This window comes from Eschscholzia californica, unplaced genomic scaffold, assembly GCF_041429995.1.
Source record: "Eschscholzia californica isolate CP2 unplaced genomic scaffold, dmEscCali1.0.p SCAF_5, whole genome shotgun sequence".
Classification (NCBI taxonomy): domain Eukaryota; kingdom Viridiplantae; phylum Streptophyta; class Magnoliopsida; order Ranunculales; family Papaveraceae; genus Eschscholzia; species Eschscholzia californica.
Genome location: NW_028238472.1, coordinates 43,994,323 through 44,021,288, shown reverse-complemented (window position 1 = coordinate 44,021,288; position 26,966 = coordinate 43,994,323). Strand labels below are relative to the sequence as shown.

The 26,966-nt window shown below is 36.9% G+C and overlaps 4 protein-coding genes across 7 annotated transcripts; all 4 read left to right on the top strand.

Annotated features, from left to right (window-relative positions):
- Positions 1-6,455: 6,455 nt before the first annotated feature.
- LOC147539515 (cysteine synthase-like) lies at positions 6,456-11,133 on the top strand. The gene is made up of 10 exons (XM_086639678.1): positions 6,456-6,945; positions 7,965-8,074; positions 8,158-8,215; positions 8,492-8,755; positions 9,038-9,175; positions 9,366-9,417; positions 9,508-9,587; positions 9,853-9,912; positions 10,157-10,237; positions 10,831-11,133. The coding sequence occupies exons 1-10, from the start codon at positions 6,718-6,720 to the stop codon at positions 10,921-10,923; spliced, it is 1,164 nt and encodes a 387-aa protein (XP_086495804.1). The 5' UTR covers positions 6,456-6,717; the 3' UTR covers positions 10,924-11,133.
- Positions 11,134-11,622: 489 nt separating this feature from the next.
- On the top strand, positions 11,623-14,328 carry LOC147539514 (salutaridine reductase-like). The gene is made up of 5 exons (XM_086639679.1): positions 11,623-11,800; positions 11,986-12,259; positions 12,459-12,641; positions 12,780-13,194; positions 14,237-14,328. The coding sequence occupies exons 1-4, from the start codon at positions 11,751-11,753 to the stop codon at positions 13,173-13,175; spliced, it is 903 nt and encodes a 300-aa protein (XP_086495805.1). The 5' UTR covers positions 11,623-11,750; the 3' UTR covers positions 13,176-13,194; positions 14,237-14,328.
- A 2,036-nt stretch (positions 14,329-16,364) lies between these two features.
- LOC147539513 (NHL domain-containing protein) lies at positions 16,365-19,749 on the top strand. 4 transcript variants are annotated; one of them, XM_086643718.1, is made up of 3 exons: positions 16,365-16,622; positions 17,916-17,997; positions 18,374-19,749. In XM_086643718.1, the coding sequence occupies exon 3, from the start codon at positions 18,450-18,452 to the stop codon at positions 19,545-19,547; it is 1,098 nt and encodes a 365-aa protein (XP_086499844.1). In that variant the 5' UTR covers positions 16,365-16,622; positions 17,916-17,997; positions 18,374-18,449; the 3' UTR covers positions 19,548-19,749. The 4 variants fall into 4 exon arrangements, with proteins under 4 accessions (XP_086499844.1, XP_086499847.1, XP_086499846.1 ...); XM_086643720.1 differs by having other exon boundaries at positions 16,432-16,618; XM_086643719.1 differs by having other exon boundaries at positions 16,432-16,618; positions 17,891-17,997.
- A 401-nt stretch (positions 19,750-20,150) lies between these two features.
- On the top strand, positions 20,151-25,294 carry LOC147539512 (uncharacterized). The gene is made up of 2 exons (XM_086643134.1): positions 20,151-21,275; positions 21,593-25,294. The coding sequence occupies exons 1-2, from the start codon at positions 20,151-20,153 to the stop codon at positions 25,292-25,294; spliced, it is 4,827 nt and encodes a 1,608-aa protein (XP_086499260.1).
- The last annotated feature ends 1,672 nt before the right edge of the window (positions 25,295-26,966 follow it).

Sequence of the window (26,966 nt, the reverse complement as noted above, 5' to 3'; positions counted from 1 at the left end):
CATAGATCACTTGAGAATTTTTTTAAAATAAAAAACCACAAAGGAAAAGCTTATAGATTTAAACATGTTTACAAAATTTCGATGACCCACAACAAGTGGATGTCAAAAATGTCAGGTGTGACAACATCCGGCAAAAGAGATTCTAGTTCCAATCCAACTGAGGAAAGACCAATTGGTCGTAAACAAGGCAAAACAAATGCAAGAGTTAGAGAAAATTTTAGAATTTCTAGTATTAAATATAAAGAAGCCAATAGTTCTTCAAAAGCTCCAGTTGATGGATATTGGGAAGTGAGAGACGAAGAAGCATGTAGAAGAACAATTGATATGTATGAAGTTGTGTAAATACAACGAGAAAATGCACAGGTGGAACGGGTGAATGCACGGTTCAACAAGAAAACCTACGAATACAACAAGAATACAAGAACCACAAAATACAATATGCTAGAGATCAATATTGTGTGAACTTAATGATGATTGATGCTAGAACTCTTAACGAAGATGGTGCACGAATGCTCAAGGCAACACGAGATGCTTATATGGTAGGTCTTCCACGAGACCCAAGAAACTCTTTTTAGTTATCTTTAATAATCATTGGTGTTTAGTCGTACTTAAGTAGATTTAAATTTTTAATCAAATAATTGTAATCATTGTTGTTTAATCGAACTTCAGTAAATTTAAATTTTCAATCAAGTTGTTGCAATCATTGTTGTTAATCGAAATTCAATAAATTTAAATTTTTAATCAAATAGTTGTAATCCCTTTAATTAATTGGTTGGGTAGAAAAGTGGTAAATTAAAATTTTGAAAATTTGAAAAAATAAATTGAAATAGTTTACGCCCGTGTTTCGCACATGCACAATATCACACACGTGTTTCCCAAATGCACAAATTTTAGGCCTACGCGGCTACGCCTCTAGTGGGTTAGAGTTGATTTTTGAGTCTGAGTTGAAAACGTAATTTTTTAGGCCTGAGAGCGACTCCAATGTGTAGGGGATTGGGGCTCCCAATTTGAATTTGGGAGCCCCAACCCCCAACCTTTGGAGTCCAACCCGGAGCCCCGAGGCTGGGCTCCCGGTGGGGCTGGGAGCCCCATGCTCCCCGGCTCCCGAATGGGAGCCCGGGCTGGGGGGCTCCCAGCCCCTAATGTGACCGTTCGGGTGTTCCCAACGGTCACATTTGGGTGGATTTCCTAAAAAGGGGATCCACCCCACTTTATTTTATTTTTTTAAATTGATTTTTTTAATCTTGTTATTATTTTAAATATTTCTTTTTTAAGTATTTTTCTCTAATTTTTATTTTTTTTGTGTTTATCTTTTTGAAATTATCTCTCTCGAATAATATCACATTTTAATTCATAGTCGAAATCTAATCATTCATAGTCGAAATTTAAAATCAAAATTTCGGACACATACTTCGCACACGTATATTATTTTGATTTGGGAGCCCCGGTTGGGAGACCGACGTTAAATAGAGAAAAGCGCCGGGGCTCCCAAAATTGGGAGTCCGATCCCCACATTAGAGTTGCCCTAAGCCCCTCTTGGTTGCAGCTTCTCTTGTCACCATTCCAATCTTCCTTATCGGTTGTTTTACAAATAAAGCTAACTACGTGGCAAATAAATCAATTTTATAGTACATGCTGAAAAATCGATTTTATACTAGGAATGGGGAAACATCTTATAATAACTCTCACTTCTTTCATCAAAAAAAAAAAAAAAAAACTCTCACTTTTTTTTTGAAACTTAGTAACTAAAGAACCATTTTCTATCCAGACTTTGTGTTTTGGTAAGTTCATTTGGCGATTGATTCATTACGGTGCTAAATGTCGCTATCATATGTATAATTCATAAGTTATAACAAACACCTCGTCCGGTTTCTGCCATTTTAAACAATAATGCCACCTAACAGGATGATTCAACTGGTGACCTTACAAATGAAAACATGAGATTTTGACCAAATAGATCAAAATAATATTGAAAATAGGTGAAAAAGCAGCAAACATTTCATAATAGTCATTCAGGTCAAAAAAACATATAAAGACTAAAATACTCTTTCGCGTAATTAATTCTTAATTTCTCTAAAACCTTAAATACATATAACTTTTTGATTAAATTTAGGATTTGCAAAGAACTCGGGAAAACAATATTTTTTCCCGGGAAGCCAATTTAAGGTAAGGGCGGGATTATGCAAATTGGGTTTGTAAGTATTGGAAACCGAGTTTGCAAGATATAAAGGGTTATTTCCCAAATAACCCCCAACTTTAGATCAGCTTCCTGCCTAGCCCCTACTGTATCAAAAATACCCATATTGCACCCTTTTTGAGTTACAGTTATAACTCTGTTAACCAGTCATCATTTCTCTCTCCTCCATCTCATCACCTCTCTCTGCCACCTCATCGTCTTCATCGGCGAAGGTCGTTGACCGACCAATTTTCCGGCCGATGAACTTCAATTTGCCGGTGAAGACGGTGAGGTGGCAGAAAGAGGTGATGAGATGGAGGAGAGAGAAATGATGACTGGTTAGCGGAGTTATAACGGTAACTCAAAAAGGGGAGCATCTGCGTATTTTTGATAAAGTAGGGGGTTAGGTAGGAAGCTGGTCACAAAATTGGGGGCTATTTGGGAAATAACTCAAATATAAATTGCAAATTGCGGTTGCAAATTGGATTTGCAAAATGTAAATTGCAATTTTAATTTGCAAAATGTAAATTGCAATTTTAATTTGCAAAATGTAAATTGCAATTTTAATTTGCAAAATGTAAATTGCAATTTTGATTTGCAAACTTTGCAGATTGTAATCTCGGGTTGTAGATATTGCAAACTCGATTTGTAAATAAGGAACAAAAACAGTTTGAAGTCTCTTTTCTTGAAATATGAAAATTTTCTTCTTCATCATCATCAGGTAAATTAGGGATTCAGATAGTGTTGCACATGATCATCAATATCAACATCCTCATCAGATTCACCAGCATCATGAAAATTAGTGTTTCGATTTTTCTATGGTTTGTCATCATCAACATCAGATTCCTTTAACTCTTGGTATTGAAACCGTTGGTGGTGTGATGACCAATTTGATCCCAAGAAACACTGCTTTCCCAACTAAGAAATCTCAAGTTTTCACCACTTACCAAAGAAAATGGACTTGGTATCAATACAAAGTAATACTGAAAGCCTGAGATTAGTCCTCGGATTTATTATCTCACAGATTGATGAGTCCAAATTTAGTAACTAATTAGAATCCTAGCAAATCTTAAGAGGTATGGTGAGATTTATTATTTTGTTTTAGTTTGTTTGGTAACTAGTAAGAATCCTAAAAAATTTAGGAGGTAGAGTGAGATTTTATTCCAATACAAATTTTGAATTTAAGAATTCTTAGAATTCAAAAGTCCTAAGACTTTTTGTAATAAAAAACACCAAAGAATCTTGGTTCCTATTAAATCTCATTTTTTAACCGGAACCCTACTTAGAGCAGCTCCAACGTGGGTGGGGCTGGGGCTCCCAATTCAAATTTTGGGAGCCCCAGCCCCAGCCCTCCAACCCGGGAGCCCCGGGGCTGGGCTCCCGGTGGGGCTGGGGGGCTCCCAGCCCCAAATATAGCCGTTGGGGGTCTCCCAACGGCTATTTTGGGGTGGATCCCCTAAAAAGGGGATCCACCCCACCTTATTTTATTTTTTTTTAATTTTTTTTTAAACTAATTTTTTTTTTAATATTCTTATTATTTTAAATACTACTTTTTTAAGTATTTTTCTCTAATTTTTATTTTTGTGTTTTTTTTTGTGTTTATCTTTTTGAAATTATCTCTCTCGAATAATATCACATTTTAATTCATAGTCGAAATCTAATAATTTATAGTCGAAATTTAAAATCAAAATTTCGCACACATACTTCGCACACGTATAATATATTGATTTGGGAGCCCCGATTGGGAGCCCAACGTTGGAATTGAGGAAAGCCCCGGGGCTCCCAAAATTCAGGGGCTCCCAAAATTGGGAGCCCGAGCCCCACGTTGGAGTTGCTCTTAGAAATCTTACTTAGGAGTACCAAACGGACCATGAGTTTTTTTTTTTTCTCATTGTGATTAATTTTTTCACCCAAACAAGTGAACAACCATTTTCCATAAAAACATAATATAGTATTTGACAACTAAAATTTGTTTACTCAAAAAAAAAAAAAAAAAAAAAAAAACTAAAATTTGCATCAAAAAAATAAGTTAAAACAGAAAAGGAAAAATAGAGAAGTTAAAAGGTTCATTGAATGTGGACATCTTGTCTTTTCTCATGTAGTTGTTCTTTGGATGGAAACATTTGTGGTCAGACCTTCTCTTGTTTGTACGACTTTACCAATCCTTAAAAGATATTTTACTAGATGGAATTGTCCCTTCATGTATATTTTCCTTAAAATGCATCTGCCCCTTCATTTTATTTTAGGTTATTTTCTAAATAGTCCCGAACTTTATGACCAGCTTCCTGCTCAAACCCCTACTTTATCAGAAATATTCAAATACCCCATTCTTTTTCAGTTACCATTATATGTCCATTAACTAGTCATTACTCTATCTCCTCCATCTCATCACCTCTTTCTGCCACCTCATCGTCTTCACCAAAGAAGGTCGTCGGTCGGCCAGTTTTCTAGCCGATGACCTTCAAACATAAAAAAAACCTTTTTTTCTCTCTCCTCTTCTTCCCCTCTCTCTCCTCCATCTCATCACCTCTTTCTACCACCTCATCATCTTCACCGGAGAAGGTCGTCGGCCGACCAATTTTCTAGCCGACGACCTTCAAACATAAAAAATAAATTTTTTTCTCTCTCCTCTTCTTCTCTCTCACCAATCTCTCTCTTTAACTAATCTCCCTCTCTTTCTCCAATCTCTCTCTCCTCTCTCTATGACTCCGGCAAGGGGAGGAGCCCCTTCGCGGGAAAAACCAGACCTTGAAGGTCTGGTTTCAAAGTGAAAATCTATTCAGATTCGCTAAACAAAACCAAAGTAAATCTTCATTACCAGATCCAATGATAAGAAACCAAACCAATAGCCAATCTTGTTTTCTTTCAAAACGAAGTAGCTCGAAATTGATCAAAATAATTAACAAAGAAATTATAACTCAAATAAGAACTAACAAGAAATCAGCAAATTGATACACATTATACTCAGATTACGAAATTAAGCACAGATCTGCAACCGTCATGAACTAAATTCCAGCAAAAAGTGTAAATTTATATAAAATCAGAGCAATATCTGTGGAATTGATGCTCTAAAATCAAATGACTAGAACGAGATTATACCTTTCTTCTTTTGGTTCAACGGTAAGAAATCTCTATCTCGTCACTATCTATCTCTGTTTAGGAGAAAATGAGACATTGGTGTTTTTCCGGCAAAATGACTCATCCCCTTCGCCGGAGGCATAGAGAGAGGGAGATTGGAGAGAGAGAAATAGATTAGTTAGAGAGAGAGAACATGAGAGAGAGAATTTTATTTTTGTAATGTTTGAAGGTCGTCGACCGGAAAATTGGCCGGCCGACAACCTTCGCTGGTGAAGACGATGAGGTGGCGAAAGGATGAGGTGGCAAGAGGATGAGGTGGCGGCTCTAGGTGATGAGATGGAGGAGAAAGAGGTGATGACTAATTAACGGACATATAGCGATAACTGAAAAAGGGGGTCATCTGGGTATTTTCGGTAAAGTAGGGGGTTAGGCAGAAAGCTGGTCATAAAGTTGGGGGCTATTTGGGAAATAACCCTTTTATTTTTCTCATTATGCTTATTTCAAAAGAAAAAAAATGTTATTCCGATAAAAATAATATTTTGTATATTTCATTACAAAGGGTTTACGAAAATATTAATAGGTTGTTTGTATCTAAATTTATATGAGGGACATTTCATTTATCCAGGATTATTTGCCAGTTTCTTATATTTTCTCAGTAACAAAATAAGTTATAGTTAACATGTCATAAATAAATTATTTGTAGACACATTTCTGTTTTTGAGGTAAATAGTAATAGTTTTATAAATTATAGTCGATTTGGATGCTAACAAAAAGAAATGCGTTAACTTTTACTGGTTCTCTCAAAATGATAATGTAAGGAAGTAAGAGAAATTATCTTCCATAAAATCGTTTGACAATCACACTTTTTTGTCGCGATTAAGTTAATAGACCTATGTGAAAATATGATTGTAACGTACAATGAAAACTACCCTATTTCTTTAAAACCAATATGTTTTGACAAAATGTTAGTTGAACATCCTGATGCACCCATTTCATCTCTTAATTGTTATACTGGCTCATTGTTTAGGATTATACGTGTGAATTTCGGAAGATCAAAATTAACATCACTTTCTATCTCTTGATGAAGAGTCATGAAAACCAACCGTTTGTTCTAATTTTACGTTGTGAATTTGGGTGGCTCTATAACTGCTCCTATGTGATATATTTCCTTGTCCTTGAAAAAATACTAAATGGTTGGGTGATGAAGTCGTCGGTGAAAGGAGTGAAACCTGAATTTAAGGTTATGACTTATGAGGTACCAAAGAGGCTATTAGTCATGAATTAGGGGCCAAATACGAATTAGCTAAGCATTGAAAGTGGGTCGCACGTACGAAGGTAAGAGAGTGATCCTAAAGATAGACAACTAAAGGAAAGAAGAATATTATAGGTAGAGAGCGGCCAGACCAGACACTCTTCTTCTTCTTCTTCTGTACTAGAATCAATCGTCACAACAACAACAATCAATGGCTTCTCTCTCTAACCCATTGACTTCTTTCCCCAAATCAAAACTAGGGTTTTCTTCTGAACATCGAATTCTCAAACTATCTCGATTTCCTTCATCTATTAAACTCAACAACAAACCTTCCCAAGTTGGGAAAAATAACATTTCTTTCCCTATTGTTTGCAAAGCTGTTTCTGTGAAGCCACAAACTGACATTGAAGGTCTTAACATTGCTCAAGATGTTTCCCAGGTTAAAAATTTTACCACTTTCTTCATTAATTCACTAAAACCTACTTTGGGTATGCTTTGATTTACTGTAGTTTTTGTTAGTTTGTTTTGTTTGTTGGCAGAGACATATATAAGTTTATAACCTAGTTCTGTTTGATTTGTTTTCTTCTAATCATTTTGCTAGAAAGTAGATAAATTCAGTTTATATGTTCATGTGTGTTGGCAAAACTATATATCTTCTTAAATTCTAGTTTTTCATGTGTAAGATAACTTCTTATATGAATGAGTTGTTTTGGGAGAATCCGAAGCCATTGACCAATTTGCTCAATATATTGGATTAACCCTGCTACCCCGACTTCTACCCGTGTATTCGCTTCGTATAAGAGTCGTTTCGGAGTATCCAAAGTCATTTGTTTTATCCATCAAGAACATAAATATGCTATGCTTTTAAGCTGCCTTTATGTTCTTACGTGTCGTAAAAGTTATAATAACCTCAGAGTGGCCAGGGTTCATTTCTGCCAATGCTGGAGAAGCTTATATCATACAAATAAAAAGAATGTAAGCTAATGTATACAGTATACAATTGGAAAATACGACAGTTGCTACTTACGAAATCTCGGGGTCTAGTTTCCTCCTCCGTCATCCGTACTATGGTGGGCCATCACACACAAAGCCTTTGACCTGATAGAGTTCACTATGACTCAACCCAACTTAGGTGGTAAGTCATAGGTGAATCCGAGTAGTAGACTAAAAACTGATATTGAATCAGCCTCGCTTACCATAATACCATCAATAAAGTAAGCAAAGTTAAAGTTGGGTGATTTGCTTTGTAAAGTTTAGATGAAGTGATGAACATAATACCATCAAAAAGTTTCGACAAAGAAGAAATATGCTTTCAATTATGTACTAAACCCAAGTTTACTGTGAGAGTTCAGACAGCAATTTGTCCAATTTCATAGACTAAACTCTTTTAAATTGTAAATAATGGGTAGATAGAAAGATCTGGGTTATCTAATATTTACTGTTGGTTGGATGTAACAGCTTATCGGGAAGACACCAATGGTGTATCTAAATAATATTGCCAAGGGTTCTGTTGCAAATATTGCTGCCAAGCTTGAGATAATGGAGCCTTGTAGCAGTGTCAAGGACAGGTGAGAAGCAAAACACACTATACGGGCAACAATATTTATGGATGATTTTCTGATGATTTTTCCACCTCGATCTTTGTTTCCAGAATTGGGTACAGTATGATAACGGATGCTGAGGAAAAGGGACTTATAACACCTGAAAAGGTAAGTAATATTTCTAATTTGAAATTTCGGTTTGAATGAATTGTCAAAATGATCATATATCCAATACTGAATTCGATCGCATTATACACTATACAATTTTTTTTGGCCGACTTTTCCTTCAAGGCTTCAATAGACTGTTTTACTGAGGAACTTATTGCTACTATCCTATTATAAAGGTTGCGATTTTCTTTTCAATCACAGTTCATGTACTCATCATATATACTAGTATTTATGTTGATTCTTCTGCAATATTTTTTTTTGCTCTTTATTGTACAGAGTGTTCTGGTGGAACCAACGAGTGGAAACACGGGTATTGGTCTTGCTTTTATTGCTGCTGCGAGAGGATATAAACTCATCTTAACTATGCCAGCGTCAATGAGTATGGAAAGACGAGTTATTCTAAAAGCTTTTGGAGCGGAGCTGGTTCTTACAGATTCAGCTAAGGGCATGAAGGGAGCTCTTTCGAAAGCGGAAGAGATTCTGAAACGCACACCAAATTCTTATATGCTTCAACAATTTGACAATCCTGCAAATCCAAAGGTATTCACCGTTTCTGGTTTTATTGAGGATGAAGCTTGATTGTGAATTGCTTATTACTATCTATTTTAGCGGTGAGGTTATAGGGTTTATGGAATTCTCTCGCTGATAAGTGCTTATCAGAAAAAAAAAACCCAAAATCTTCTTTTTTGGTCTATGGGTAGGTTCATGTCATTTTGTAGGATGGATTATTTCTCACCATTATGGACTTCGTGGAGTCTACACTCATCATATTAAAACGCGAACCGTTTCGTATGCTTGATTTTCCCTGTGTTACGCCTGCAGGTACACTATGAGACAACTGGTCCAGAGATCTGGGAAGATTCAAGAGGCAAAGTGGATATATTTGTTGCAGGGATTGGAACAGGTGGAACTATTTCAGGAGTTGGTCGGTTCTTGAAAAAGCAAAATCCTAATATTAAGGTACACTATTTTCTGCTTCTCTTTTGTTACACTCACATCTTATTGTGACATGGGCATCATGCAAATAAGATGTATCACATAACCTTCTCTATCATGTCTGGGTTACTTGACACGTATCATGGTGGAAGGAGAACTCCCAAAACATGAACTTGCCCATTTAATTTCTGATTGACTTTTTGCAATGTATTAGGTTATTGGTGTGGAGCCAACAGAAAGCAACGTACTTTCAGGGGGGAAGCCTGGTAAATCAGCAGATGGGAATGTAGTTTCATCGTTAAAACGAATATTTGTATAGAGAGTCTTCTATAATATTTTCTTTTCGTCAAATACAGGTCCTCACAAAATTCAAGGAATCGGAGCAGGATTTGTACCTGGGAACTTAGACCTTACTGTAGTTGATGAAGTCGTCGAGGTCCAAATCTTATCTTCCCGTCGCTTATTATATGCTGTTATTTTGACGCGTGTTCTCTCTTATCCCCCCTCCGTATTTCATCAGCCAAAGGATGCTTCAACTAATATCTTGGTTCCGCACCACTTATGCACCACTTATGTTTTTATCAGAATATTTCTTTACCAGTTTAAATGACAGACTTGCTGACAATAAAGTCTTCTTTTTATAAGCGAATGTTGACTTACTAGGCCCCATTTCTCGTTTATAATGTTCTGTCGAAAAACAGGTTTCCAGTGATGAAGCTGTTGAGACAGCAAAGCAGTTGGCACTTCAAGAAGGATTGCTGGTTTGTACCACTTCTATTGTTTCAAACTTAGTTTACTTTACAAGCGAACGAAAGATATTTAGATCACAGAATGTTGTTAGTTACTTTAATAAAAAGGCGACAAGAAAATAAGCTTAATCGACAGTTACTTGGAATCATGTTTGAGTTATGGGCTTTTATTGGACCTCGATTTAGATACTCCCAGACAAATATATGTATATATACTTGCTAAACCAAACTTCTTAAGTTGTAATGTCTTGTGCAGGTGGGCATTTCTTCAGGTGCTGCGGCTACTGCTGCTATCGCGGTTGCAAAGAGACCTGAGAATGCCGGAAAGCTTATAGCTGTAAGGATATCTGTTTATTTTCTTTTCCTTTGGTATTGAATAAAAAACTGTTGACCTCGAGAAGAATCAAATGTTGACATGTAAAAGGAAGGGAGCCTTGACGACATACTGAAAACAAAACTCTGGTGTTAAGTTGGTCAAAAACCTTGTTTTAGCTCGAGTTGAGAAATTAGTCAAAACGACCAATACGAAGTTCCTTTTTGAAACGATTAACAAGAACCACCAATTTGTTCTTGTGATTTTACGTCACTAACTGGTGGCACTTTGTGGTGCAAAAGTGTAAACCAAGAAGTGGTCATAGGTGGCTTACATACTCCTGCGACATCTCCACTGAAATCATAATTCTTAATTAGTTTTGTCGCAATTTGTTCGTTAAACATCAATTTTTGCGTGCGTGCTTTTTTGTCTATCTAATGGAATTACATCTGAAAAAACACTTCCATCTCAAATCATGAAGTTTTTGTATAAAAAATGTTTGAATTTGAGAAGACAACTTGTTATATGTACGCTTTTGTTTTATAGATAAGAAAACCACTTCTTCACATAGATCTAACCATGGTTTCTTGTTGCTGGATATTCCGATATACTTGCAGGTTGTATTTCCGAGTTTTGGAGAAAGATATCTGTCATCGGTTCTTTTCCAGTCAATCAGAGAAGAATGTGAGAAGATGCAACCGGAGCCATGAAATAAACCCATCTAGTCATTGCCATAACCTAGTTCTTCACCTTTCCTCTTTATTTCGATTGAATTTGCAGACTTACCCATTGAGGTTTTCTTTTTCTCTGCCCAAGTATTAGTAAGAACTTGTTTATGTTTATATTATTGTATGCACGATTCGGGGAAAACGCACCAAATAAATAAATGTATTGTTGCAGAGAATTTTACAAAAGAAAAACCCAAAAATGTGCATCATTTTGTTGTTCTCTTTTCTCATGTTTCTATTGATACCATCTCTGAGGCAAAATTTGAGATTGGGTTGGCGAAAAAACTCGTGTTTGTATTTAAGTTGTTCAATGTAAAAAAAACTACAAATTCACTTGGTCTTATGAGGCGGAAACACGAACTTCAATATTTATGAGAAAATTCTATATATTTTTCTAGTTCTCTTTTGTAGTAAAATATGATGGTTAACTTTCATAGACAATAAGGGTGTAGAAGATTAAGTAATAGGAACATTGAAAGATAAAGAGGGAGGAGTGTGAACTGGGTGGTTTTATGTACAAGGTATTATGACCACCTAACACATTTTGTCCATGTTAGGCCATAGTCATTCATTTCCAATTTCATTACCTCATTCATAATGGCTTAAAATACAAATAATCAATGATGGCTTAAAACAAAAAAAATCCAATATATATAATATCTATATGTAACATTTGGGTCTTTCCTCATCAAACAAGTGCACTACTACTTTTTTTCTCATCAACTTGCTCTCGCTTCTTTCAACAACAACAAAAAAAATTGCTCTCACATCCTCTTTCTAAATCCACTTGGTGTTTGGGATTTCTTGTAATGGCATCAAGAGAGACACTAGCTCCAACTAAACCTTCATCCTCAACTAGGTGAATATGATACATGATCCTCCTTCCTTCTCTCTCTCTCTTAGCCAATTTTGTAGTGTTTATATTGTATGTTAAAATTTATATAGTAGAGATATGGGTCTATCAAATTTTCAACCAATATATATATATACATATCATATAACATGGTGATCTTTTACATATTAATCTATATGGTGAGGTTGTAGATGGTGGTCGGAGAAGACGGTAGCCGTCGTTACCGGAGGAAACCGAGGGATCGGATTTGCCATAGTAAAGAAGCTGGCAGAGCTAGGATTAACTGTGATCCTTACTTGTAGAGATGAATTAAAGGGTGAAGAAGCTATTAAGTCACTCAATCAATCTCAAGGAGGATTAGTTTATAATAATATTCACTTGTTTCAATTAGATGTCACTAATCCTAATTCTATCAATGAATTTGTATCTTGGTTGAAGAAAGTATTTGGAGGCCTTGATATTCTTGTAAGTATTCTTCTTCTTCTTTTTCCACAAAAATGTGAACAGAAAGAAGTTTTTTCTCACAAAAATGTAACTATCTTTTGTCAGTGTCATCCTCTTCTTAATGATCATGACCTTATCTCAACATTATTGGAGTACAATAATATAATATCATATAAATATAAAAAGGTAACTAACACGTGTGTTTTATTTTATTTTATAGATAAATAATGCAGCAGTATCATTCAATGATATAGACGAGAATTCAGTTGAACACGCTGAGACAGTTATGAAGACCAACTTCTATGGACCCAAATTGTTAACCGAATCCCTTCTACCATTATTCAGACGATCTGAATCAATTAGTCGAATTTTGAATGTTAGTTCACGTCTGGGTTTATTAAATGTAAGTAAAATCTCCTACCCACTTAAAGTAGTAATATTTATTGGAACACCCGATTAGAACAACGGGTCATTATCACAATTAATCAAGAGTATATTGTTAGTTTGTCTTACCTAATTTTTGTTTTTCGTGTTAATGTAGAAAGTCACAAACCCTATAGTAAGAGAGATTTTAGTAGACGACGAGAGCTTATCAGAAGAAAAGATTGACTTTGTCTTGAACCGATTTCTCGAAGACGTAAAAATTGGTGTTTGGGAAGAAGAAGGATGGCCAAAAATATGGACAGATTATTCGGTATCTAAGCTTGGATTAAATGCTTATTCAACAATTCTAGCCAAACGCTTCTATGGAAAAGGTTTAAGTGTTAATTGTTTTTGTCCCGGGTTCACTCGGACTGGGATGACTAGGGGAAAAGGGAATCACTCGGCCGATTTTGCAGGTGAGATGGCAGCACAAATTATTTTGTTACCACCCGATAAGCTACCTACTGGAAAATTCTTTAGTAAGTTAAAGCCTTTATTGTATTCTAAAGTTTAGAAATTACTCTATAATAAAAGTGTTTGGATTACATTTCTTTCAATTTTGTGCTGTGGAGTAATGTTATGCTTTGCAACAAAAAAAGGAGTATCTGCTTTTTCTCAGACCTAATCTTTCTATTGTTAACAACACAGTTAATTTGCTACAAAAAATTTGACTTCTCTCTCTACTTTTTCTCAGAACAACAGTTCCAGATCTTGGTTGGCTTCTCCGGCGAAGGGTTTTCCCTTCGCCGGATTCCTCTTTTTCTTTGTTTTAATAATTAGTCATATCTATCACTTTTGCCTTGATGGATCGTCTTCTTCTCTTCGGTTTCTTCTCTTCTGCACTGGAAGGTTATCTGCTTTAAGCCATGGAATCCGTTACTGATACTAAGATCGACGTAACCGGTTGATTCTCCAATACCCGTACTTGGAAAAGAGGATATTTGCTAGTAGGAAAATGGAGTGGTTTCTGAGGGCAAAACTGTTGCAGATCTAGATGGAGAAAAGGGAGATTCTTCCGTTTTTATCAAAAATGGTTGACACAATGATGGTGGTGGAGTTGATGGTGAATGCGGATGTTTGTCTTATGGTCTGAGAAGATGGGGGTTTTGTGGTTTGCTACAGGGTTTCTAGCAGTGTCGGTGGACATCGGCGGTGGGGTGGTGACGTGACTGCGGTGGTGGTGTGATGGTGATGGTTATCGGGTGACGGAGGCGGTTTTCCGGCGACATCAACGATTTTTATGGTGACTGTAGTGGTTTCCCAGCGACATTGAAGATTTACAGGTGAAGACATCAGTGGTTTTTTTAATGTTTCTTTTTGTCGGACCTTTAGGGTCTCCATGCTCGGATCTTTAGGATCCTTTTGTCAAATCTTTAGGGTATTTTTCGGATCTTTAGGATCCTTTGTGTTTGTGTCTAGTCCAATTACTTTCCCTTCTTGAGGCACTTTGCATTTAAAGGTATGTAACTCTCATGAAGTTTCACAGGAGAGAATTAAGAATTGTCAGTCATGTAACATTGTGATTTTATCACTATTAATGGATATGTTTCCTTTTGACTTCAAAAAAAAAAAAAGTGTTTGGATTATCTTTACGTATTAGTTGATTAAGATTGTGTTGATATATCTAATCGACATTTTCGAAATGATTGATCTGTTATTTTAGTTCATAGAAGTGTTTGTCGATTAAAGATAAACGGAAGGTTCAAGTAGTGCCACCTAAAATGTTTGGACCAATAAGATGTTTACTTGAAATTTATAGGGTTTTTTAGTTCACAAAGCAACTCAGAGAAGGAAAGACATTTATGGGTGTCCTGTATTTTTTTTTTTTTTGTTAAAAGGGGTGTTCTGTATTTTGTTCGGTAGACTTTTTAACTTGTGTTGAATTACTTGCCACCCTTGAGATCATTGATATGCTATCTTACTCAAAATATGAAAGTAGACATATACTATCTTGCTCAAAATATGAAAGTAGGCGGAGTCAAAGGTCAATGGTTCAACCACTCGGCCTCTCCTCCTCCCTATCTCTCTCAGTTCCAACGAAGGGGATAACCCTCGCTTTCGCCGCCACAGAAAGAGAGAGAGAGGGGAAGATTAATGGAGGTGATGGTGGGTGGAGAGGAGGGAGAAGAAAGAAAGAAAGGAGAGAGGGAGGGAGGGAGGGAGGGAGGGAGAGAGAAATGGTGGTGGTCGGAAGTGGCAGATGCAGAATGGAGGAGATGCCGAAGAAGAACAATCTTGTTGTTTTTGAAAATTTGACTAAATCCCCAATTTCTTTAAACTTTTATACTGCGGAAAGTTTTCTTGTTTTCCTAAAGTGAGTCTTTTCTTTTGATCAAAATAGAAAAAAAATCAGTAGAATGGACTTGTGTCTGAACGCGCTAAAACCCATTTTTTCCCGACTTCAAAAAAATCTGAAAATAAAGGCCACCATCTGAAAATGTCAAATTACAGGTCTTTTATTACCTCTTCACCTCGATTAGGATTTGAAAAGGTCACTAGTGAGCATTAGAGAGACAAGAAAGCAGACGAGTATGTTTGGTGCCGACTTTAAAGGACAAGGGGTAATGCGGTTGCTTTGGCAGGAGACCAGAGGCGGAACATACCATGGACCAACACGATGACTTTGAAATATAGGTGTTATGGCTCGACTTGGCAGAAGCCTGGTTCCTACGGGCTCGACTGCTTGAGTAAGTCTAGTCCGGGTATAACTCAAAGAGAGATTAGAATGTCCCACTCACCCACAAAAAAATAGAATAAAGAATGTATGATCTGTACCATCTCCAGGATAAACATTCTTTCTGTTTTTTCTGTTCTCAACTCAGTGTAGTTGTATTGTTAAATACAATCCTAACATGGTCATGGGGGAAAGACACATGAGGTATCACCTTTGTTCCCCTGTCTCCTGCATTACATGTGCGGGATCGAATCTGTATCCAACCAAGAAAAACATTTGTTTTCTTATTTCCAATCGAAAGAAAGAGGGGGATCGAGAGAGTTAATTCTATGTCGTCAAGCAACTCGATCACCAAATACTGTAGAGAAATTAAGTGAAGTACTCCAGGTACAAAGTATGGAAAGATGTCTATAACTTCCCCACCAGACCCTACCCTCAATCTAGAGTAGCTAGATGGGAAGTAAAATCAATCCTTGGTTGTACATGGGCTTCGGCGGTCGAGGTGCCACAAAATTTCTATTTGCGAACCTCTTCTAATCGCGCACCCGTACGAAAAAGGTGCCACGGCCCCCTTATGCCCTAATTTTTTCCTTCTACTTCTTCTTGCCTTCTCTCCGCATTTCTTCATATTCTCCTCTTTTAATTTTCCAATTCTCCTTCCATTAAATGCGGGAAACATTAAATGATGAATCAAACAGTTTGAAGAAGAAAAAGATGAAACCATTACCAAGAATGCTCCAGGATGTGATAGTGTAAAAAAACATGAATAATTTGAGTTGATCAAAATCAATCGATCCCGCAACAAAAGAAACAATTGGGAGAAACTTTTTCGGGGATAGAAAAGTTTGGTTTGAGCTTGCCAGAACCACCAATGAAAATTCGAGTGATCTCGGACTCGAACCACTCTAATGCCTTGCTTTGGCTTTCGGACTGGCCAGTTTGAAAACGGTGCTTATAGATATACATATTGGACGTCAAATGAAATTAACTAGGACGTCAAATGTAATTAATTAGAGTCGATTCGTTTTGTGGGGGCGCCAGTAGCAATTTCAAGGGCGCCCTGAGACGCTCCCATATTGAAATGTTACCCAAAAATTCTGCCAGAGTTTCTTCTTCCCGTATCAGAAACCCTAGGTCGAAAGATCAAAATTGTTGCTATTGTTCGTGCTTAATTCATCTCTCTTGAGATCTCGATCGATATCTCACAAACCCTCTCTTTCTAGTCGAGCCCTAGATCCCGATTTTTTAACGATTTTCAAACTGAATTCAGCTCCAGATTACAGGTATGTGTTATTATGGTGATCCTCTGAGAAATTTTATTTCCTATCATCCTCGTGTACTTTTATGTAGATGCCCAACAAAATACTGTATGATTGTGGTCGTTAACAGGAATTTTATGTTTCATCCATGTATATTTTGAATTGCATTTATGCTTCTCAGGAGACAAATCACTGTGGAAAACTTTCTAGGTTTAAATGAAGTTAGATCTTATTTCACATTACTAGTGTAAGTTCTTGAATAAACATACAACCCCATATGAGAAATATATCATTAGAACTCCTAGGAAGTCAATTAATGTATGACTTGTATGAGTAAACATGAATAAGATGACGCGAAGTCACAGATAATTCATGAGATCACCAGTCTCATCCCAAACTAGATACAATTAGAGTAAGAATATTGATATAAAGCTATGTTTGTTGTATAAATGACATCTGCAGTTTTAGATTGCTCCAAAACCCAATTTTTTTTTAATAAGAACCTGATGAAAAAAAGGAACCCTTCAAGAGCGCGAAAAAATAATGTGTCTACGTTGTAAACGTAGGCGGAGCCATGTGAAGACCATCCCAGGCCAGCATTGGTAATTTAGGTTTCTCAACTGTATATGTGTTGAATCTGTTTGTAGCCCAAAAGTTGAGCGTCTGCCTCGCGCCATAGTGGTGGCTTCGAAACTCACAGGCTCACATCTAATGCTATTTCTTTTTTATTCTTAAAATATTCCAACCAATAACAGTTATTGTGGGGGATAATTCGTTTAAATTCCAGCTAGAAAGATTGTTTCTAAGGAAGAAGTCTGTAACCCCTCTATTGAAATTTAGAACCTAGTTCATTCAGGTACGATCTTGTTGAAAAGGTTTATCCGTGACCAATAAACAGTTGGTTTTAACGTTTCGTTAATGTTACCCTGCCTGTTAACCGGAGCAGTCCTGTTATTTTGCCGTGTTACTTTTTAAGCTTGAGCCATCATCTTTTCTTTTTACCTTTACCGAGAGGTTGAATTTTGCTACCAGTTTATGGGAACCATTTTCGATCTACTTGGTCATTTGTTGCTAGAAAGTGGGATGAGTATGTTTTTGATTTCTCATATGAACTCTCCTAGTTAGAATTGTTAGTTCATGATTCCTCATTATACTACTTTCTTCTGTCTGGATTCTGCATATAATTTTGCTCTATGTATGAAAATTTCTTCCAAAAAGCTTCAATTTTCTCCTCAAGCTAGTGTCGGAGACCACATAGGTGTCCTCTATATAATTTTGTATTATATCGAATAACAGCGTATTTTATATTTTCTACTGGAAGTGGTCTACAACTATTCTTGTTTCCGGTCAGTCTTCATCTGCTACATCCTGCAATAAGGTTACTCGGACTGGAGTTGCTGAAGGTAGAGTCACTAAAACTATGTGCGAAATTCTCATAGATTATTGTGGTTTCAATCCGTGATTAATCTTTTACTACTATAACTTAAAAATATTGCTATTTCTTTTTTACATGGACTCCAAAAGTCATCAATACATTCAATATGGCATGAATACATCATGAATAGATATATGAATTGAAAAGCCTAACAACTACCAATATCAAAGACATCTTAGGCTCTAAAGGCCATACATAGACCGTTAAGGGCTTAAGGCTATCCTACGGAGCATGAATGCCCACTCCTACCTTTACTTCATTTATACCCCTTTTCATAATCTGTGACCTCTGGGTTAACCACTTTTTATAATCTAAGTTCGTGTTATGATTTTTCTGTTTGACAGTTATTTGGTATCAAGTCCCTTGCCTATGAGATAAAGGACCGCTGACTCAGTTATTATCCCTTCTGATAAATCGATAATGGCTTCATTTTCTGTAGCCACTATTAGTTCCATCTTATTATACTGCTTCCTCATTCTCTGTATAATCAGTTCTACCATCGCTCAGAATCATCATGTCATTACTTTCCGATCCCCCAATCTCTTCCCAGAGAGTGTATTCTGGGACCCATCTGCTCAACACTTTCTAGTCGGTTCTTACCATCATCGTATCATTAACGCCGTCTCAGATGCTGGCGTTGTCGAAACCCTGATTCACGATGAAGAACTCCCTCTTAATGTCACCATCCTGGGGCTCACCATTGACTCCGTCAACCGTCGTCTTCTCGCTGTTGTCCACAACGCCGATCCACTTCCCCCCTTTAATGCCCTCGCGGCATATGATCTCCATACTCGTAAACGTATTTTCCTCACTCCACTAACAAACCCCGACAGTTCCGATCGCCAAATCGCTAACGACGTCACTGCCGACTTTAAGGGTAATGCCTTTGTGACTAACTCTGCGGGTAACTTTATATGGAAAGTCAACGACAAAGGAGAGCCATCCATCTTCTCCAAATCTTCCATGTTCACATCACAATATGTGGACCAAGAAACGTTTTATAGTTTCTGCGGTCTAAATGGTATTGCTTATGTTAACAAGGGTTTTCTTTTGGTGGTACAATCAAACTCTGGGAAGATGTTCAAAGTTGATGCAGAAGATGGAAAAGCTAGGTTGGTTATACTAAACAAGAACTTAACAGCTGCTGATGGGATCGCCTTCAGAAAAGACGGGGTTGTGGTGGTGGTTTCACATCATACAGCTTGGTTACTAAAGAGTATTGATAATTGGGGAGAAGCGGTTGTATATGACGAAATTGAACTCGATGTTAAGAAGTTTGCATCTTCGGTTGCAATTAGAGGTGATAAGGCATATGTGTTATATGGGCATGTAGACGAGGCTAAATTAGGAAATGTAGAAAGAGAAGAGTTTGAGATAGAAGAGATTGTTTCGCCCAAGGAGAGTGAAGAAGACAAGATTTGGGTTTACGTTTTGATCGGATTTGGACTCGCTTATTTCATGTTTTGGAGGTTTCAGATGGGTCAACTTGCCAGAAATATGAACAAGAAAACTGCTTAAACCTAAACACAGAATGCTGCTTCTTTTTTTCTTTCAAGGTAGAGTTCCTCGTTCTTTTCCTTTTTTGGTGATTCTTCTTTTAGTTTTTCAATTTATTGTCAGAGATTTTTATCTAATACATTTGGATTAGTGTTTTTGGAGTTCATTTTGTATATTTGATAACTTTATAACGTTTACCTATCGAAATCAGTGAATATTTACACGGATTGTACTGAATATCTTAAATTCTACATGATTTGATTAGTCTAAAGATATAAAAAAAACCTCTTTTCTGCTACCCTTTCTCGGTACATGTAATTATTTTATTTCGAAATAACTTTTGATTTGTTAAAAAAACGCTCTGAAGCGGAGAAAATCTTATTCCTGGTGGCGCCACCCCTCGTTTTTAGGAAAATCGGTTACAAGGGAAGATTTTTACGGTTATTTTCGAAAATCATGGGAGGTTATTGACGGTTTCATCAGTTACTAGATCTCATGTATAAAAAAGAGGCATAACTGCTTGCTCGGATTCAGGCTTATAGTCGGGAATTCTTCTTAGTCGCTCTTCAGGAGACTTTAGTTTGGAATTACTATTGTGTATTTTCGTTAGCAAATCAATATATTATGGATTCTTCAGACAATTCGTTTAATCAAAAATTTGCTGCATTAACCATGGATGAATATCAACCAATTACTGTGGAGGCAGAGGATCTGGATGCCAATTCAACCAATCTTATTAGGAATGGAGTTATCTGGTTTCAAAGCTCCAAGAAAATAGAGATCATTCAAGCCATGATGCGTTTGGGAAGGGTGTTACACGGACCGAATAAGTTTAATCTCACGGAAATTAGGGAGAATCTGTTCTTAATCAAATTTACTACGGCAACCGAATTAGACATCGCATTGGACAGTACCCCTTGGGTGATCCAAGATGAACTTATAGTGCTACAACGTTGTAATCCCGATATCTCTCCGGCCGATCACAAGTTTGACCATGTTTGGTTTTGGGTCCAAATGCATGGGATCCCTTTGGGTAGTCTTAACAGTGAGACAGTCAATCGTCTGGCCGAAGTAATAGGGAATTTCCGGCCGGCTACAGTAGAAGACTCATTCAAATGGAGTACCTTTGGGCGTGTTCGAATTGAACTAGATATTACTAAAGCCCTTCGTCCGAATGTTTATCTAAAATTATCGCCCACAAAACTGATTCTAATTGAACTTAGGGTTGAAAAATTACCCCGATTTTGCACTTTTTGTGGTTTTTTGGGACATACCATTAAGTTCTGTCCTACTACTCTTGCATTTGGGGATTTGATGAAACATGATCTCTCTGATGAACAGACCAGACTGCTTACTAAAGCCATGACTCCTAGGTTTAATGACAATTTTAGAGTCCCTTTTAGTAATCGCCCGTTACCCCGTGAGATGGGTTCTATTACCCAGGACAATCTTTTGACACCTGAAGGAGAAAATATAATTGGCAAAGATTTCTCTATTAATACTAATTTTGGTGATATGTTAACAGCCCTATGTCAGACGAAAAAGACCAAAGTTCAAACTCATGCAGGGATTAAGGCAATCGGGACATCCGGTCAGATTATCGAAGAACAGGACCGGGGAAAATCTCTCACGATCACAATACCGGCGGCCAAAGTTTGGGGCGAAGATTCAAATCAGACAGAGGATAGGGCAAAGAAACACTACAAAAGAACTATTCGAAGTCAAACACCGATGGATACTGAAGAAAGGGTACCGGCAACCCAAATGCCGGAGAAACAGTGAATTTTCTGTCGTGGAATTGTAGGGGCTTAGGGAACACTCCGACAAAATCCACACTAAATCAGTTCCTAGGAGCGACAAAACCGTCACTGGTTTTTCTTTCCGAGACTAAAATTTCCACTTATAATCCGTTATCTTGTTTTATTAATAATAATTTATCTAAGTTTTTTTATGTACCTTCAGTAGGTAGAAGTGGAGGGTTACTCCTTCACTGGTGTAATTCCCTTGATGTTACTATTATCTCCCACTCTCCGAATCTAATTCATGTTACTATTGATTACCCTCAGGCTGTGAATTGTTGGAATCTTTTTTGTATTTATGGTCCACCGAGAATTCAGGACAGACAACAATTTTGGGACCACTTAAAAACTACAATTCAAAATCTTAATACACCTTATTGTTGCATTGGAGACCTGAATGCAATAGCTGACAAGGCAGATAAGTGGGGAGGCTCACCTAACATTCCTTTTTTGAATTCTTTTCAGAGATTTGTTCGAGAAGCCCATCTGTTGGACTTGGGATTTAATGGACCCGCGTTTACATGGACTAACAGGAAGGCATTGCATCATCTTACTAAAGAGAGATTAGACAAAGTTTTGTGTGACGCTACATGGCTCACGCAATATCCGGAGGCTGGTGTATTTCACTTACCATGTTACAACAGCGATCATTGTCCGATTCTCTTGAAGTTAAAAGTCCAAGGTCAACCAATTCAAACAATAGCAAAATTTGAGACATTCTGGACAAAACATGCACAGTATTCAACCACTTTTCAAACAAACTGGGAAGCAGAAACAGGACCTTTTCTTGAAAAAATTCAAAAGGTGAAAGATTCAATAAAAAGGTGGAGTAGAAAAGCTTTTGGGCTTATTAAAAACAGACTGACTTTTTTACGCAATAGATTGCTGGAAATCCAACAACTAACCCCAACGGATAACTTACTCCACATCGAGAGTACAATTCAAGAAGAAATCATTTACCTTGAAAACATCCAATGTACTAAAGCGGAACAAAGAGCTAGGACGAAATGGGTGAGAAACGGGGATAGAAATACAAGGGCTTTTCATGTTGCAATGTCTACTAGGAGACAGAAAAATCAGATTCATCAACTTATGCTGTCAAATGGTCAAATATCCAGGAATGAGGAGGAAATATCTAATGAATTGATTGATTATTTTCAGAACTTATTTAAAGAGGAACAGGTAACCCAACCTCCAACCGAAATCATTAATGCTTACAAGGTTTTCTCGACGGAACAGATGGCCAACATCTCGAGGGTTCCTTCGGCTGAGGAAATCAAGGCAGTAGTAATGGAAATGGGGTCAATAAAGAGTCCAGGACCAGACGGTCTCCCTTGCTTCTTCTTTCAACACAACTGGGAGATTATTGGACCAGAGCTTATTCATTATATTCAGGAGGCGTTTCAATCAGGTAGTATCCATCCTTCTCTTAATAATACTACCATTGCCTTGATCCCTAAGATTAGGAACCCGAGTATGGCCTCTCAATTCCGGCCGATTTCCTTATGCAATTCGGTTTATAAGTTCATCACAAAATTAATCGCAAACCGAATCCGACCTTTTTTAGAAAACAACATTGAATGGACCCAGAATGCATTTGTTCCGGATCGACAGATAATGGATAATATCATTATAACCAAAGAACTTCTACATTCTATGCATACCTCAAGAGCTAAAAAAGGGACCTTCTCGCTGAAAATGGATATGGCCAAAGCTTACGATAGAGTAAGCTGGCCTTATCTAGAACTTGTCCTCAAGGCCTCGGGTTTTAATGGAATCATTCTGAGTCTCATTATGTCATGTATTTCTTCGGCTACCTTTAATATCCAAATTAATGGGAAGAGGGTTGGAAATTTTAAGGCCTCTAGAGGCCTAAGACAGGGTTGCCCTCTTTCACCCTATCTTTTCATTCTATCCTCCCAGTCTCTCTCTCTCCTGATTAATCATTATGAGAATCAAAAAGTGTTTACAGGTTACAAAATAAATCAGTCCAGCCCGAGTATTACACATTTACTCTTCGCTGATGATCTGATTATTTTCGGGAAAGCTAATACTGAAAACTTAAATGCTATAATACAAATTATGAATGAATACGCAAGCTTTTCAGGTCAGCAGGTCAACTATTCCAAGTCTTCATTATATTTCAGCCGAGGCGTACCAGAAGTAATAAGGCATCAATTCACCACTAGACTCCGAGCACCTCTTATGAATGATCGAGAAAAATATCTGGGGGCATTAATACTCAAACCAGGAAACAAAGTACAGAGTCATAAGTGGTTAATTGAAAATTTTGAAAGTGCTCTAGCAGGATGGAAACAGAAGTTCATTTCACAAGCAGGTAAGACAGTACTAATTAAAGCAATTTTAGGGTCTTTTTGCACCTACCCATGTAGTTATCAACTGTTACCTATCCAAGTGGTTGACAAATTAGAAAGAATCGAAAGAGAATTCTGGTGGGATCAAACTCAACAAGAAAGAAAAATTCATTTCACAAATTGGGAGATTATTACTACGGCTAAGCAGAAAGGTGGACTGGGTATAAGATCAATCAGAGAAGTTAATCAATCATTGATAGCAAAAATAGTTTGGAGATTTCTCGCCTCTCCACATACAATTTGGGTAAAACTTTTAGAGGCAAAGTATCTTAAAGGAACAAGTTTCTGGTTATCTAATCCGAATCAAACTTCCTCCCCTTTATGGAAGGCCATAAATAACTCTAAAATCATTATGAGAAAGAATGTGATTTGGCTAATTGGTGATGGTCGATCGATTAATATTCTTGAGGACCCTTGGGTCCCCAATTTGATCGATAATGTCCCAAAATTAGTCATTAATCTACCTACTAATGTTTGTTTGGTATCTGATCTGATTAGCCAGGATACAGGACAGTGGAATATGGGGTTAATAGAAATGTATTTTACAACAGAGTCCATTAATGCTATTAGACAAACGGCCATTGGTAATGGAGTTCAAAGGGACACTCTCATTTGGTGTCCAAAAGAAAATGGAAAATTTTCTCCCAAATCATACTATACTGAGATAAAGAACATCCCTCTAATGTCCAATCAAGTTCAAGCTTTTCAATGGAAGAGGTTCTGGAATATACCAGATATGAACCCGAAGATACAGCTCTTTATTTGGAGATTAATACATGAGGGTTTACCAACCCTAAATAATATAGGAAGAAGAGTTCAACATATACCTCAGGTTTGCTTAATGTGTACTGACAATGAACAAGAAACCTCGATTCATCTGTTTGCCAAATGTTCGAAATACAAGGAACTTACTCAAATAGCAGGACTCCATCACCTACAACACATCCATGAAGATCCGGTTAGAACTCTCCATATATTATTGGAACAAAAGCAAAATGGGAAAGAAAACTGGTTTAAGCTTACGTATCTTATGTGGGAGTGGTGGAAAACTCGAAATAATCGCCATTTCAGACATGAATCGGCTGATTTGATTAGATGTTGGTGGTCGGCCAAAGAGAACCTAAGGTATGTTACTGACCTTATTCCTCCTTCACCTTCTAACTTTGTTTTGCAGATAACCGATTCGATCCCTCCTCCGATGGGGAAAATCAAAGTAAACTATGATGGATCTTATAGAGAAAATCAAGCATCTTGTGCGGCCTTAGCCAGAAACAGTGAAGGGACGACGATTGGTATAAAAACATGGAGTCTGGAACCAAGCTCAGCTCTGCATGCGGAGATGAAGGGATTCGAATGTGGATTGGAGTTAGGACAGGATCTAGGGTTGCAAGACTATATATTAGAGGGAGACTGCCGGGTGTTGATTGACCTAATCTCAACGGCTGATATTGATCCCCCGTGGAGACTGATTAGAGAGATCGATGGTTTAAGAGTGAGGGCTAATAGACAACACGTGTCTGTTAGGTATTGCCCGAGAATCCAAAATCAGGACGCACATCTTCTGGCTTCTTCGGTTTACCCCCCTCAACCTTAAAGTTTATTTTAATACCTTTTGTTGTTAACTATGTTATGCTTTGCTCCCAAAGTTAACTTGCTAGTTGTAATTTCTTTTGGGGCTTCTGATGTAACATTACTAATTGGTTAGTAAGGTTTTTACTCAAAAAAAAAAAAAAAAAAAAAATGTAATTATTTTGGTAATTCAAGTCTTGATAGGGAAGAGTTGGAAACAAAATAAGCCAAAGTTTGTCACGTACTCACGTTCAACCTGAGTGTGTTGGGCCTCTGAATTTGAATTGTCTAATTTATTTGTACTTGACTTGAGGCTAATTCGTTCGGACACAAAGTACTATAGTCATTTTAGATAGGGGTTGATGAATCTATCGGATTCATGGTCAGAGTTTGCCCTATACCCAACTACACTTCAAAGAATGCCTACATAAAAAAATTGAAATGCCTAAGACTTGGATGGTTGAGAATGTTTACACTTCCATTCCTTCTTTTAACTGAAATATAATATGTCGTCACTGAATAAAGAGAGATAACAGAGAAAGATATATGGGCCACGAGAAATATGGAAATTTTATAAACACTTAACGTCTCTGCCTTCTACACTCACATTTCACTTGACTTGGTATAATTTTTTGGGTTATTTTGCGAAAGGGGCGTACATAAGTATCGGGTTTTGCGAAAGGGGCATGACTATTTATTATTTTGCAAAGGGGTCGTGGACTAGTGTTGACCAGTTAAGTTCTAACACCGTTAAATTTAATATCATTAATCTAACTCTATACTTAAAAATATATTATTACATTTAAAAAAATTATATGGTTTGGCACTAAATTCCCAAAGGTCAGAACTAAGACATCCACCTTGAAAATATTGTTTTTCCAGATTTTGTAGTGCGTTACACATTTAAACAATGAATTTCATAGGCTATTAATCTAATACATAATGAATAAATGATATATACAAGATATATTTATGTGGAATATAAAAAAGAAGTAAAATTTCAACTCGACATAACCATGAGAGAGAAATCTAATAGCACATCAAGATAAACCTCAGCTCTACTCGGGTTACTTAAGTTAAAGAGTTTGAAAGTAAACTGAATTTAAGAAGTGTGATGAGGATTCGTCAAAAAAAGAAGATTTACAAAAAAAAATAGAAAGCTGACAAAAAAAACCTAAGTTCATCTTTTGTCGGCACAATCTCTTTGTAAAACTCAATCAGCAACACCTCTTTCAAAAACCCGAAGAAGATCGAAGGTGGAAGAAAGAAAAAAAGAAGAAAAATTGAAGGGGCTCTCTTCGTGAAAAAAAAGTGACGACATAATTAAATTTGATCAATAGATATTAATCATCTAAGTAGAGGAATAGTGTCTCGGATTCACTTGGGCTGACCCTATTATATCTACATAACGATGTTAACTATTCATGTAATGTGATGTTAAATCTAACATTTATTTAACAGTCAATACTAGTCCACGACCTTTTCACAAAATAATAAATAGTCACGCCCCTTTCGCAAAACCCGGTACTTATGTACGCCCCTTTCGCAAAATAACCCTAATTTTTTTTAGTACAAAATCAATAACATTAATAATCCAAAAGATTATAACAAAGTGATAACGGAAAACAAAGAAGAGGGGCAATATGTAAAAATGAACATCATGGATTGAATTGTAAGAAGACAATCACCGGGGGGCT

What these genes read in the sequence shown, in the direction of transcription:
- LOC147539515 (XM_086639678.1), top strand. Translation starts at nt 6,718, where the DNA reads ATGGCTTCTCTCTCTAACCCATTGACTTCTTTCCCCAAATCAAAACTA. An exon ending in AGCAAAATCCTAATATTAAG is followed by an intron (nt 9,176 to 9,365) that starts GTACACTATTTT and finishes GCAATGTATTAG; the next exon opens with GTTATTGGTGTGGAGCCAAC. An exon ending in ATGCCGGAAAGCTTATAGCT is followed by an intron (nt 10,238 to 10,830) that starts GTAAGGATATCT and finishes ATATACTTGCAG; the next exon opens with GTTGTATTTCCGAGTTTTGG.
- LOC147539513 (XM_086643718.1), top strand. Translation starts at nt 18,450, where the DNA reads ATGGCTTCATTTTCTGTAGCCACTATTAGTTCCATCTTATTATACTGC.
- LOC147539514 (XM_086639679.1), top strand. Translation starts at nt 11,751, where the DNA reads ATGGCATCAAGAGAGACACTAGCTCCAACTAAACCTTCATCCTCAACT. An exon ending in AAACCTTCATCCTCAACTAG is followed by an intron (nt 11,801 to 11,985) that starts GTGAATATGATA and finishes GTGAGGTTGTAG; the next exon opens with ATGGTGGTCGGAGAAGACGG. An exon ending in CACGTCTGGGTTTATTAAAT is followed by an intron (nt 12,642 to 12,779) that starts GTAAGTAAAATC and finishes GTGTTAATGTAG; the next exon opens with AAAGTCACAAACCCTATAGT.
- LOC147539512 (XM_086643134.1), top strand. Translation starts at nt 20,151, where the DNA reads ATGGATTCTTCAGACAATTCGTTTAATCAAAAATTTGCTGCATTAACC. An exon ending in CGATGGATACTGAAGAAAGG is followed by an intron (nt 21,276 to 21,592) that starts GTACCGGCAACC and finishes GATTACCCTCAG; the next exon opens with GCTGTGAATTGTTGGAATCT.